This window comes from Engraulis encrasicolus, chromosome 11 (assembly GCF_034702125.1).
Source record: "Engraulis encrasicolus isolate BLACKSEA-1 chromosome 11, IST_EnEncr_1.0, whole genome shotgun sequence".
In the NCBI taxonomy this organism is placed as follows: Eukaryota; Metazoa; Chordata; class Actinopteri; order Clupeiformes; family Engraulidae; genus Engraulis; species Engraulis encrasicolus.
In genome coordinates this window covers 44425785-44439263 of record NC_085867.1, presented here as the reverse complement: position 1 = coordinate 44439263, position 13479 = coordinate 44425785, and the positions used below count along the sequence as shown (strand labels likewise).

The following is a 13479-nucleotide window of genomic DNA, read 5'->3' as shown; positions in this document are numbered from 1 at the left end:
TGGGAAATGGCCAATGTCCCCTTACGAGACCAAACTTGAGCACACTCCTTTGCATTGGGTCGGAGGAATCTGAATCAACTTACTCTACTAAGAAAATCTTTGGCTTTACTATGTCAGTATTTGACAGAATCCCACACAGGGTCAGGCATGAGGGAGAAAGCCACGTCCTGTTTCCCAATTTCAGCCTATACGTAGTTATTGTACTTACATGAGAGCACAAACACTTCAAAGTAGTCATTGAGAGTCGGTCTGAAAAGGTGTTTTATCTTTCTGCTTAACCCTATTCAGACTGGGCTTTTTTGGCATTCCTGGGCCTGGGGGGGGGCTCTTTTGACCCCCCCCCCCCCTCATAACTCATGAATAAGGCAGACATCTTGTCTATAATGTGTCTGTTGTGGTTCGATTTGTGATTGCTTTTCATTTATACAGTAAACAGCAGCCATGGGGGACGGTGATATGGCCATTTATGGCCCAGCTGCCATCTACCTCCGTAAGCCTGAGAAGGAGAGAATCGAGGCCCAGACTAAGCCCTTCGATGCCAAGAGCGCCTGCTATGTGGAAGACAAGGAGGAACTGTACCTGAAGGGTACCATCAAGAGCAGAGAGGGCGGCAAAGTCGTCGTTGAAGTTCTCGATACCAAGGAGGTTTGTTTGCTATGGTTTAACATTAATTAATAATTGACACAATAGGTTAGTAATGGCCATATCTGTTTTCTCTTCATTTGTCGTGTTAAAACTGTTTCCCTGCCATTTCCTCCAGGAAAAGACTGTTAAAGATGAACAAGTCACCCCCATGAATCCTCCCAAGTACGACAAGATTGAGGACATGGCCATGATGACCCACCTCACTGAAGCTACTGTCCTGTATAACCTCAAAGAGCGTTATGCAGCATGGATGATCTACGTAAGATTTTCCTGAATCGGACGAAAAGCATTTGGGCTACCTTCAGTAAATTTACAATACCATACCGATGTACTCAATTCTCCTTTTCAGACCTACTCTGGACTTTTCTGCGTTACGGTGAACCCCTACAAGTGGCTCCCTGTGTACGACCCATTTGTGGTGTCTGCCTACAGAGGCAAGAAGCGCATGGAGGCCCCACCCCACATCTTCTCTGTCTCTGACAACGCCTACCAGTTCATGTTGCAAGGTACAGATCTGTAAATGTAAACTTTTTTTTTGTTCAAAACTGCATTGCGCTTCATTCACATATTGACTTTAGGAAAACAACACTGCCTGTTGGCATGCATTTAAAATTACATTTTGCATTTCTTACACAGACAGAGAGAACCAGTCTGTCCTGATTACGTGAGTATAAACTTTTCAGTATTTCAGATAATCTTATTCTAACTTTGATGTCTCACTTATTGCTGTTGTCCAATGGCTAATTCCCTAAATATCTTCTGGATAAATTAGTGGAGAATCCGGTGCCGGAAAGACTGTCAACACCAAGCGTGTCATCCAGTACTTTGCAACAATTGCTGTGGCTGGAGGCAAGAAGAAGGACGAGGCTCCAGCTGCCTCTGGGAAACTGCAGGTAATAATCGTTCAAAAATGACAATATTTTCACAAATGTGATAAATACTTGACTAATTCCAGACATTACGGAGCAGAACAACAGAAATCTTGCTTCTTTTGAAGGGCTCTCTTGAGGACCAGATTATTGCTGCCAACCCTCTGCTGGAGGCTTACGGTAATGCCAAGACTGTGAGGAATGACAACTCCTCCCGTTTCGTAAGTCTTTTCCCAATTCTTTAAAACAACACTTCCACTTCCACTTTGATGAATGATTATGTGAAAGTACTGGCTAATGTCTCATGTTGTTCTGAACAGGGTAAATTCATCAGAATTCACTTTGGCACAACTGGAAAACTGGCTAGTGCTGATATTGAGACTTGTAAGTAAAGGATATTTATGGAAGAATATTCATACATTCATGTAATAATTCCATTAATCAGAAAGAGAAATAGACTAATAATCTTTTTTCCACAGACCTGCTGGAGAAGTCTAGAGTGACATTCCAGCTGTCTGATGAGAGAGGCTACCACATCTTCTTCCAGATGATGTGCAACCACAAGCCCGAGATCATTGGTATGTTTTAAGATTTCAACTGCAAATGCAAAAAAATCAAGATAAATCTTTGCATGTAAATTTACTGATGTTTCGCTCTTTCCTTTGCAGAGATGTGTCTGATCACGACCAACCCATATGACTTCCCCATGTGCAGTCAGGGTCAGATCACTGTGGCCAGTATCAATGATGCTGAGGAGTTGGTGGCCACTGATGTAAGATGAGCAGAATTACCACTTTATTGAAGGGATATAATATGTGTATGCCTTCCTCATGTCATAACTAAACCGTTTCAAAACTAAACAGACATCAATTCTTCTTTTCATGTGTCTGTAGGAAGCCATTGACATCCTGGGTTTCAATGCAGAGGAGAAAGTCACCATCTACAAGCTGACTGGTGCTGTGCTTCACCACGGCAACATGAAATTCAAGCAGAAGCAGCGTGAGGAGCAGGCTGAGCCTGATGGCACTGAGGGTAGGTATCCATTTCTGAGGGTGGGTTTCAGCACATAAAATATTGAATAGAAAATAAATAAATGATCTCCACACTTACAATGCCAAGTGTCAATGCGTGAGAAACTCTACAATTTATTTTAAAATCAGAGTCAACATTACAATATTTCCAGTATTCAAATACATATTTGTATGAAACATTTTTATAGATGCTGACAAAGTCGCTTACCTCATGGGCCTGAACTCCGGTGACATGCTGAAGGGTCTGTGCTACCCAAGAGTGAAGGTCGGAAATGAATACGTCACCAAGGGACAGACTGTACCTCAGGTAATATTTTAAATGTTAGTTACATCAGGGAGATAATAAAGGCACTAATCTATTGGATTAAAGTGTTTTGTTCTTGTCTGGCTATACTTAAGCCTCAAGAATGCTGAGAACTGTTTATGTTTCTGGGTATTAATTTTTTTGTTTGTTTGTTTATGTCATTCATTCATTCATTCATTCATTCATTCATTCATTCATTCATTCATTCATTCATTCATTCATTCATTCATTCATTCAACTGCATTTAGACTAGTAGTGGTATGAACTCAACTAAGACTATTTAATACATATTTTATTTTCTGCTATTTTAGGTGAATAATGCAGTGATGGCCTTGGCCAAGTCAGTCTATGAGAGGATGTTCTTGTGGATGGTCATCCGTATCAACCAGATGTTGGACACCAAGCAGTCAAGACAGTTCTTCATCGGTGTGCTGGATATCGCTGGCTTTGAGATCTTCGATGTGAGGACTGACCTAATGTTGCTTACAGTTAAATGTTTTGCATGCTGGCAATGTCCTTACAGGTTTTTTTCTTTACTTCTTTTTAAAGTTCAACAGCATGGAGCAGCTGTGCATCAACTTCACCAATGAGAAACTGCAACAGTTCTTCAACCACACCATGTTTGTACTTGAACAAGAAGAGTACAAGAAAGAGGGTATTGTTTGGGAGTTCATTGACTTCGGTATGGATTTGGCTGCTTGCATTGAACTCATTGAGAGGGTAAGATCAGTACCATCATTTTTCCTGTCCTTTCACAACATCAATGGTCAACCCTTTAAATAAATGTCCGTTTTGTTTTAAAACAGCCCATGGGTATCTTTGCCATCCTTGAAGAGGAGTGCATGTTCCCCAAGGCCTCTGACACCACTTTCAAGAACAAGCTGTATGACCAGCATCTTGGCAAGAACAATGCCTTCCAGAAGCCCAAGCCTGTCAAGGGCAAGCCTGAGGCCCACTTCTCCCTGGTGCACTATGCTGGCACTGTGGATTACAACATCTCTGGCTGGCTGGACAAGAATAAGGATCCACTGAACGATTCTGTTGTGCAGCTGTACCAGAAGTCATCTGTGAAACTGCTGCCTATCCTGTACCCACCTGTTGTTGAGGGTAAATCTTTTCACAGAATATCTCACACATTTTAAAGTTTTGCAATTGAGACAGTTTCTGGGAAACACATCAAATATCTTTCTTCGGGCTATTATTCACAATGAAATGATCTTTTATTACTCAGTATTTTAAATTCTAATGTGTATATTATTTACATACTCAATTATTTATAAACTCAATATTTGCATTCTAATCTAAAGAGAAGGGAGGCAAAGGTGGCAAGAAGAAGGGTGGCTCCATGGCGACCGTGTCCTCCGCTTTCAGGGTATGTATCTCCACTATGTGACATGGTCAAATACATGGCATTAGTTATCAAATAAATGGCATTATTAGAGAATGCAATGAAGAACTGACATTGTTAAAGTGCACGTGTTAATGTCAACAGGAGAACTTGGGCAAACTGATGACCAACTTGAGGAGCACCCATCCTCACTTTGTGCGTTGCCTGATTCCTAATGAAATTAAGAAACCAGGTAAGAGCATTTTGGGATAGATAAGCTTATGTATTTATTTTGAAGTGTCTCTTCCTTATCCACCTTTTTTCTTTATGTCAAAGTCTAACGATGCCATTTCCATAGGTCTTATGCAGAACTTCCTGGTCATCCACCAGCTCAGGTGCAACGGTGTGCTTGAGGGTATTAGAATCTGCAGAAAGGGTTTCCCAAGCAGAATCCTCTACGCTGACTTCAAGCAGAGGTATCATGAGATCGCAAATATAAATAATAAAATGTTGTGCATGATGAAAGATGGGATTACAAGAGAAAGGTCATTTTGTGTTGATTCTGTGCAGATACAAGGTGCTGAATGCCAGTGTTATCCCTGATGGACAGTTCATTGACAACAAGAAGGCTTCTGAGAAGCTCTTGGGATCTATTGATGTTGATCACACCCAGTACATGTTTGGACACACCAAGGTAAAAACCTTGCAAACATTTTTTCCCTAAATATGTAAATACATATTATGCAATTATTTATATTCCTCAATAGAAATGTTCATGAAAATGTTGCCTTGCCCTCTCAGGTGTTCTTCAAGGCTGGTCTGCTGGGTACCCTTGAGGAGATGCGTGATGAGAAACTGGCAGCCCTGGTCACAATGACTCAGGCTCTCTGCCGTGCATACCTCATGAGGAGGGAGTTTGTCAAGATGATGGAAAGGAGGTATGTTCCAACTAGAGCGGATTACAGTAGAGTACTTTTATTTACCCCCAAGAAAAAATAGGGTGTCTGTCAGCTTACATAAATGCACAAATACAAAAAATACACAAAGACCTAATACTCATTATTTTACATTGCAGTAAACATATAGTACACACTTGAGTACAACAATCAGCCTTGCAGTAGCTCACATACACACTCACACATACACACATATGCTCATGCACACTTGAGCGCGCGCATGCACACACACACACACACACACACATTAATTAAAGATATTCTCTGTGTAGTAAAAGTCCTGGGTAACTGTTCCCTGTTAAGAGTCCCTTAGTGGAGTAAAACAAAATGTCAAAGGTAGTACAAAGTGGCTTTCCCAGGGGGTGAGGAAGGTGGGGTGTAGTTCTGTGATAAACTGATGAAACATGATATCATGCATTAAGGGTTTTCCTGAGCTACAAAATACTGGATAGGAAAGGATACAATGAGCCTTTATTGTCTAGTCAACAGAGAAATTTCTCTTGTGCACTGAGAGTATGAATATCTGCCAAAATTCATACATCAACACAGTAGACAACACAAATAACAATAAACGTGCCAGAATAGACCACAGCAAAAACATGTAAACATCTATGGTCTAGCCCTCTTCCGATCACACATAACAAGATTCGTCAGAAAAATTACACATAAAATAACACAGAGAATTGTCTGAAGCACCAATGTGTCAGTTCCAGGGTCTGGTTGTTTAAACAAGGCTGAAAGTGCATTTCCCTCTTTTTTGTTCAGAGAGGCCATCTTCACCATCCAGTACAACATCCGTTCATTCATGGGTGTCAAGAACTGGCCATGGATGAACGTGTACTTCAAGATCAAGCCTCTTCTGAAGAGCGCTGAGACTGAGAAGGAGCTGGCTGTTCTTAAGGAGGAGCATGCCAAACTGAAGGAGGCCCATACCAAAATGGAGGCCAAGAAGAAGGAGCTTGAGGAGAAGATGGTCGGTCTGGTGCAGGAGAGGAATGACCTGCAGCTCCAAGTGTCCTCTGTAAGTTTGTTATTGATATATTTAGCAAATAACTTTGTATGTTATCATTGTATACCTTAAAAATCCCCTACATTTCTTATTTGCAATGACGTGATATATACGCCCTCTTCCCTCAGGGATCTGAGACTCTGAATGATGCTGAGGAGAGGTGTGAGGGTCTGATCAAGAGCAAGATCCAGCTTGAGGCCAAACTCAAGGAGACAACGGAGAGACTGGAGGATGAAGAGGAAGTCAATGCTGAGCTGACTGCCAAGAAGAGGAAACTGGAGGATGAGTGCTCTGAGCTCAAGAAGGACATTGATGATCTGGAGCTGACCCTGGCCAAAGTGGAGAAGGAGAAGCATGCCACCGAGAACAAGGTTAAAACATTAAGGATGACTGTTTTTAATATAGTTATAAGGCTTATTAAATACTAGCAGCGGAAAAATATGCTCTATTCTCTATGCTTAGGTCAAGAACCTGACCGAGGAGATGGCTGCTCAGGATGAGTCCATTGGCAAGCTGACAAAGGAGAAGAAAGCCCTCCAAGAGGCCCACCAGCAGACTCTTGATGATCTCCAGGCAGAGGAGGACAAAGTCAACACTCTGACCAAATCCAAAACCAAGCTTGAGCAGCAAGTGGATGATGTAAGTTGGTTGTCTATATGTGGGCAACTGTTTTTACTTCCATTGTTTGTAAATGAATGTATGATGTACAATTGCAATTGATTCACTTAAGTTTATTAAATCTGTAGCTTGAGGGCTCCCTGGAGCAAGAAAAGAAGCTCCGCATGGACCTTGAGAGAACCAAGAGGAAGCTTGAGGGTGACCTGAAACTGTCCCAGGAGAACATCATGGATCTGGAGAACGACAAGCAGCAGTCTGATGAGAAGCTGAAGAAGTAATGCAGCCAGACAAACTACATACCATTACATATACATTTTCAATTATGAATATACTGCAGTGATTCATTTTTAGGGCCCGAGCACCGAAGTGTGCGAAGCCCTATTGTTCTTGCAATGTTTTTTTTTTAATTTATTTTAATTATTATTTTTTGTCTTACCGCACTCTGGGCCCTTTTTGAGGTGGTTGCCATGCTTGAATTTAAATGTTACTTGGCACAGGTGGTTGGTAGGCCCGCACGTACGACCCGAAAAAAGCTCGACTCAATAGCACCCCCTAGCACAGAGATTTTCGGGGCCGGCAAATAGTTGAAGCTACAGACTATGGAGTTTTTTTGCGGTGTGTATCTCACTAAGGGCAAACAAAAAAGGTAAATACAGGAACAAATACAACAGGACGTGAGATAATTGGACTTTTTTGCATTTTTCATACGTTGGATTTTGAAACACTCGTCGGAAACCATACACTAGAACTGCCAATTTTTTGTCGTACATGAGCTCAAGGGATAAACAATGCTGAATTGCAAGTAACTTTTTGATATGTTGAAATTTCACAAGATGGCGACACTATGAATTTATGTATCTAATTTTAGAACAGGAAGTTGGCCCCATTTCAGTTTCCAATGTTTTTAAACAAAGTAAACGCACATGTGTATGCATATAATGAATACTAACTTTCCTATATGCCTGAAATGGCAATCTGGTGTAGCGCCAAAGGAACTGCAGGGAAAATTGAATTCTTTAATATTTTTAATATTTCGTGAACTGAACCTCGTAGAAACTCCATTTTCGTTTTGGGCAGGTCATAGCAACAAGCTAATCATGTTAATGCTAATTTGCTAATGCTAATTAATGCTAATGTGTTTTTCTTCAGTATCTTGTGAACCGAAGGTCGTACAGACTCAATTTTTGTTAAGAGAGGTTACAAGGTCACGCCAGTCATGCTAATGCTAATTGTAAATACTAAATAATGCTAATGAGTTTTTCTTCAATAGCTTGTGAACCGAAGGTTGTCCACTTTTGTTTTGGGGGGTTACACGGTCATGTCAGTCATGTTAATGCTATGCCCTGCCTCGAGCCGTGGTGTGAGGGCCCTTGATTGCCGCTTGCGGCTTTAATTGATATATGTCATTCTGAATAACAGGAAGGACTTTGAAACCAGCCAACTTCTAAGCAAGATTGAGGATGAGCAATCTCTGGGTGCTCAGCTGCAGAAGAAGATCAAGGAGCTTCAGGTCTGTTCATTTGTGTCCTAGTTAAATGTTTCATCTTTTTTAACTGCACAGCGTTGATAATGTACATAATTGATTGTTTTATGGCTGGTGTACTACTATATTCCTAACAGGCCCGTATTGAGGAGCTAGAGGAAGAGATTGAGGCTGAGCGTGCAGCTCGTGCCAAGGTTGAGAAGCAGAGAGCTGATCTGTCCAGGGAACTTGAGGAGATCAGTGAGAGGCTTGAGGAAGCTGGTGGTGCCACCGCTGCTCAGATTGAGATGAACAAGAAACGAGAAGCTGAGTTCCAGAAGCTGCGTCGTGACCTTGAGGAGTCCACCCTGCAGCATGAAGCCACTGCTGCCGCTCTGCGCAAGAAGCAGGCCGATAGCGTTGCTGAGCTGGGAGAGCAGATTGACAACCTCCAGCGTGTCAAGCAGAAGCTTGAGAAGGAGAAGAGCGAGTACAAGATGGAGATTGATGACCTCTCCAGCAACATGGAAGCTGTTGCTAAGGCTAAGGTAAGAAGAACACACAGCTTAGAATTTTGTTAAATACGTGCTGAATATACCTCTATGTGCTTTCCCAAAATTCCTCAAATTTATACATCTGCTGTACTTGTCCATTGAAAGGCCAATCTTGAGAAGATGTGCCGCACCCTTGAGGACCAACTCAGTGAAGTCAAGGCCAAGGCTGATGAGGGCGCCCGTGCCAACAACGACCTTGGTGCACAGAGAGCTAAGCTGCTGACTGAAAATGGTAAAACTCACAGGATTTATCATTGTTCAATACATGAATTCTCAGAATTTAATTTGGTCCTGCAAACATATCCCCAGAGGTTTGAAATGAAGTTGAAGTGAAACATGTCTTTCTCTCAAGGTGAGCTTGGCCGTCAGCTGGAGGAGAAGGATGCTCTTGTGTCTCAGCTGTCCAGGAGCAAGCAGGCCTTCACTCAGCAGATTGAGGAGCTGAAGAGACTGAATGAGGAGGAAGTCAAGGTGAAGTACCTAAATAAGATCTACCTTTGAAAGGTTTGCTGAAATTAGCATTTAGGAGAATAAGGTGGTCAACTTTTATATTTTTGTACAACTAGGCCAAGAATGCCCTGGCCCACGCTGTTCAGTCTGCACGCCATGACTGCGACCTCCTGAGGGAGCAGTTTGAGGAGGAGCAGGAGGCCAAGGCTGAGCTGCAGCGTGGCATGTCCAAGGCCAACGGTGAGGTTGCTCAGTGGAGGGCCAAATACGAAACTGACGCCATCCAGCGCACTGAGGAGCTTGAGGAGTCCAAGTAAGTTTTAGCCATTCAAGCATATGTTGAGTAACAATCTGTTATGGTTTCTGTGAAATGAGTTGTCCTTACAAACATTACAATCAGGCTCCTAAATTAACACCAGCCAACCAGCCAAATGCTGGTGAAATTTAAGTTTGGCTGGTAGAAAACACCCTCGTACTAGCCACTTTGACCCATTAGTGAGTGTGTGTTAGGCTAGTGAGATTAACTTTTACCAGCCATTTTGGCTAGTGACGAAAAAGGTTAATTTAGGGCCCTGATTACAATCATTATCCTCATTTTAGGAAAAAGCTTGCCCAGCGTCTGCAGGAGGCTGAGGAGCAAATTGAGGCTGTTAACTCCAAGTGTGCCTCTCTGGAGAAGACCAAGCAGAGACTCCAGGGTGAGGTTGAGGACCTCATGATTGATGTGGAGAGAGCCAATGCTCTTGCTGCCAACCTGGACAAGAAGCAGAGGAACTTTGACAAGGTAATAAGGTTACATATCTGAACTGAATGATCATATACCCATTTTGGCTCCTACATACACCAATCATCAGACTGTATTTTTTATATAGTGTATGTGTTTGTGAAATTAATGCAATACCAAACTTCCTTCTCATAGGTTCTGGCTGAGTGGAAGCAGAAGTTTGAGGAGGGTCAGGCTGAGACAGAGGGTGCCCAGAAGGAGGCTCGCTCTCTCAGCACTGAGCTGTTCAAGATGAAGAACTCCTATGAGGAGGCTCTTGACCAGCTGGAGACTCTGAAGAGGGAGAACAAGAACCTCCAGCGTGAGTCAAGATAACCCAAAAACATTTTCTTAACAGTCCTTGTCAATTGAGAAAGAAACTTAATCACTATTTACTACTGATTTGGCATTAGATGTGTTAAATTAACTTACTGTATGTTACTTTGTAGAGGAGATCTCTGACCTGACTGAGCAGCTCGGTGAGACTGGAAAGAGCATCCACGAGCTGGAGAAGGCCAAGAAGACTGTTGAGACTGAGAAGGCTGAGATCCAGACCGCCCTGGAGGAGGCTGAGGTAAGAAAATAGAACCAATCAAAAGGAATCTTGCTTCAAAATATGTTACCAGATTTCCTCAGTGATTAAATGTCTGATGCCATCAGACAAACAAATCTATTTTTTCCAGTATGATATAATACCTCTCCAATTGTCATCAGCGGTCAATTGTTTAAAGCTTTAACATCCTATTTAATTTCTTAAATAGGGAACTCTTGAGCATGAAGAGTCCAAGATCCTCCGTGTCCAGCTTGAGCTGAACCAGGTCAAGGGTGAGGTTGACAGGAAGCTGGCAGAGAAGGATGAGGAGATGGAGCAGATCAAGAGGAACAGCCAGAGGGTGATTGAGTCTATGCAGGGTACTCTGGACTCTGAGGTCAGGAGCAGGAATGATGCCCTGAGAGTCAAGAAGAAGATGGAGGGAGACCTGAATGAGATGGAGATTCAGCTGAGCCATGCTAACCGCCAGGCTGCTGAGTCCCTGAAACACCTTAGGACCATCCAGGGTCAGCTCAAGGTTGGTTGACTTTAGGAATATTATTATTATTATTATTATTATTATTATTATTGTTGTTGTTATTATTATAAAGGGATTCTTGGTAACAGAGTAACATGAAATAACAAATCCATTTGCTAACTTAAACATCAGGATGCCCAACTGCACCTTGATGATGCTGTTAGAGGACAGGACGACATGAAGGAGCAGGTTGCCATGGTGGAGCGCAGGAACGGCCTGATGGTTGCAGAGATTGATGAGCTGAGAGCAGCTCTGGAACAAACAGAGAGATGCCGCAAAACGGCTGAGGCGGAGCTGGTTGATGCCAGCGAGCGGGTTGGCCTTCTGCACTCTCAGGTATGGAAATGTATAAATGGGTTTTAATACACAAATTGCTCCAAATTTTAAACTCTGGTTAAATTTAAAACAATGCCTTTCATTTACCACAAAAGAATACCAGCCTGCTGAACACCAAGAAGAAACTTGAGGCTGACTTGGTTCAGGTCCAGGGTGAGGTCGATGACATCGTCCAGGAGGCTAGAAATGCTGAGGACAAGGCCAAGAAAGCCATCACTGATGTAAGAAGCAGTCCTCTATTCTAATACAAGTTTCTTGCCCTATCAATTACAACATTTGAATATATTCAAATAAGTATATAGATCTATTCTAAAGAACTCTGATATTCCATGATCTAGGCTGCCATGATGGCAGAGGAGCTGAAGAAGGAGCAGGACACCAGTGCTCATCTGGAGAGGATGAAGAAGAACCTGGAGGTCACTGTGAAGGATCTGCAGCATCGCCTGGATGAGGCCGAGAATCTGGCCATGAAGGGTGGCAAGAAACAGCTCCAGAAACTGGAGTCGAGGGTCAGTTTATAATCATCTCATAATGATTGCATAGTTATAATTATCTCTATTATTATTTTAGTGACCAGGTACTGAGGTGTAAATATTTCCCGTATCCAGGTCCGTGAGCTGGAAGCCGAGGTTGAGAATGAACAGAGGCGTGGTGTTGATGCCGTCAAGGGTGTCCGCAAGTACGAGAGGAGGGTGAAGGAACTCACCTACCAGGTAAGTGATTGTTCTCACCCAAAGCAATATCAGTCTTTGAAATAAGTAAAAGGGCATTGTTTGACATGGACATGTTGTTTGTAGACTGAAGAGGACAAGAAGAACACTGCAAGACTCCAGGATCTGGTTGACAAGCTGCAGCTGAAGGTCAAGGCCTACAAGAGGCAGTCTGAGGAGGCTGTAAGTTGTCATCCATCTCAAGCAAATATTACTTCCAAAAGCCACTATGTTTCTCTGCATTCACTTCATTATCTTTTCCAACTGAACAGGAGGAGCAGGCCAACACCCACCTTGCCAAGCTGAGGAAGGTTGCTCATGAGCTGGAGGAAGCTGAGGAGCGCGCTGACATTGCTGAGTCCCAGGTCAACAAGCTCAGGGCCAAGAGCCGTGATGGTGGAAAGGTAACACACACAGCACTGTACATTTAATATAGGGCTGCTCGATTATGAGAAAATCAATATCACGATAATTTCAGTCAATATTGATATCACGATATTTTAGATGATATTTCTTTTAAAGACAAATAATTGTGCTAAACAATTCATACTCTTCCCTCCCTTCAACAGTGTGAGTGGAAGGCCATAGAGAAACACACATTGATGTTCTGCATGAGTGTTGGGTAGCAGGTCTGCTCTGAGCTTGCGATGGCTCAAGTGAAGGGGAGTGTATTGCGCTTAGCGTAACCTACCTTTTGGCAGTATAGAGAAATTACAAAAGTATTGTTTCAACTCGATATTATGAAATGTGATATTGTTTGACAACAATATTGATATCACGATATAAATTTGATATATTGCACAGCCCGTATTTAAAGTCTACTGTAGTTACTAAACAATCCTCATGAAGCTTAATACCCTTTACTTACAGAATACTACAAATGCTATAGTGTGTTTTGACTAATTGTTCTGCACTGTACAGTTTACAGACATACTTATAAAGCCACATTTACACTCTAAAAGAGTACTATCTGTGCATTGATGAACTGGTCAGTAGTATTTGATTTGAAATGTAATTTCTTCTTTTCTATTTCACAGAAGGAGGCAGCCGAGTAAGAAGACCTTCAATGTGGCGTCAGCTTTTCAGGAGAATCCTGATTAATGTGACTTTCCAGTAACGATGTATCTACATGCAATATACCAAATAAATATTTTGCTTAAAATTACATATAATTTTCACTTTTTTTACTTCAAGTATGCAATATTAATTTGAAACATGCATTGTACACCAGGTGAATATAAGTTAAATGAAAGTGAAAGCCCAACTGGGAAACTCCTACTCCGATTGTCATTTTGAAACGGCACTCTACACCAGACAAGTGCACACTGCATTGAATGAAATTGCATTAATGTCTCACCCGTGCAAGGGGGCAGCC

General features: G+C 42.2%; 1 protein-coding gene across 1 annotated transcript; it reads left to right on the top strand.

Moving 5' to 3' along the window:
• The first annotated feature begins 429 nt into the window (after nt 1–429).
• Nucleotides 430–13235, top strand: LOC134458418 (myosin heavy chain, fast skeletal muscle-like). Its single transcript, XM_063210725.1, has 39 exons — nt 430–645; nt 761–904; nt 995–1151; nt 1282–1309; nt 1418–1538; nt 1643–1735; nt 1835–1898; nt 1994–2092; nt 2183–2286; nt 2408–2546; nt 2734–2852; nt 3161–3310; nt 3399–3569; nt 3656–3956; nt 4157–4221; nt 4342–4429; nt 4535–4652; nt 4747–4870; nt 4978–5114; nt 5898–6153; nt 6270–6512; nt 6604–6780; nt 6888–7033; nt 8179–8269; nt 8380–8769; nt 8881–9007; nt 9128–9246; nt 9342–9538; nt 9826–10009; nt 10145–10310; nt 10438–10562; nt 10750–11058; nt 11191–11394; nt 11490–11615; nt 11733–11903; nt 12003–12107; nt 12192–12287; nt 12377–12508; nt 13142–13235. Exons 1-39 carry the CDS (start codon nt 442–444, stop codon nt 13157–13159), a joined length of 5808 nt encoding a protein of 1935 aa, XP_063066795.1. The 5' UTR covers nt 430–441; the 3' UTR covers nt 13160–13235.
• The last annotated feature ends 244 nt before the right edge of the window (nt 13236–13479 follow it).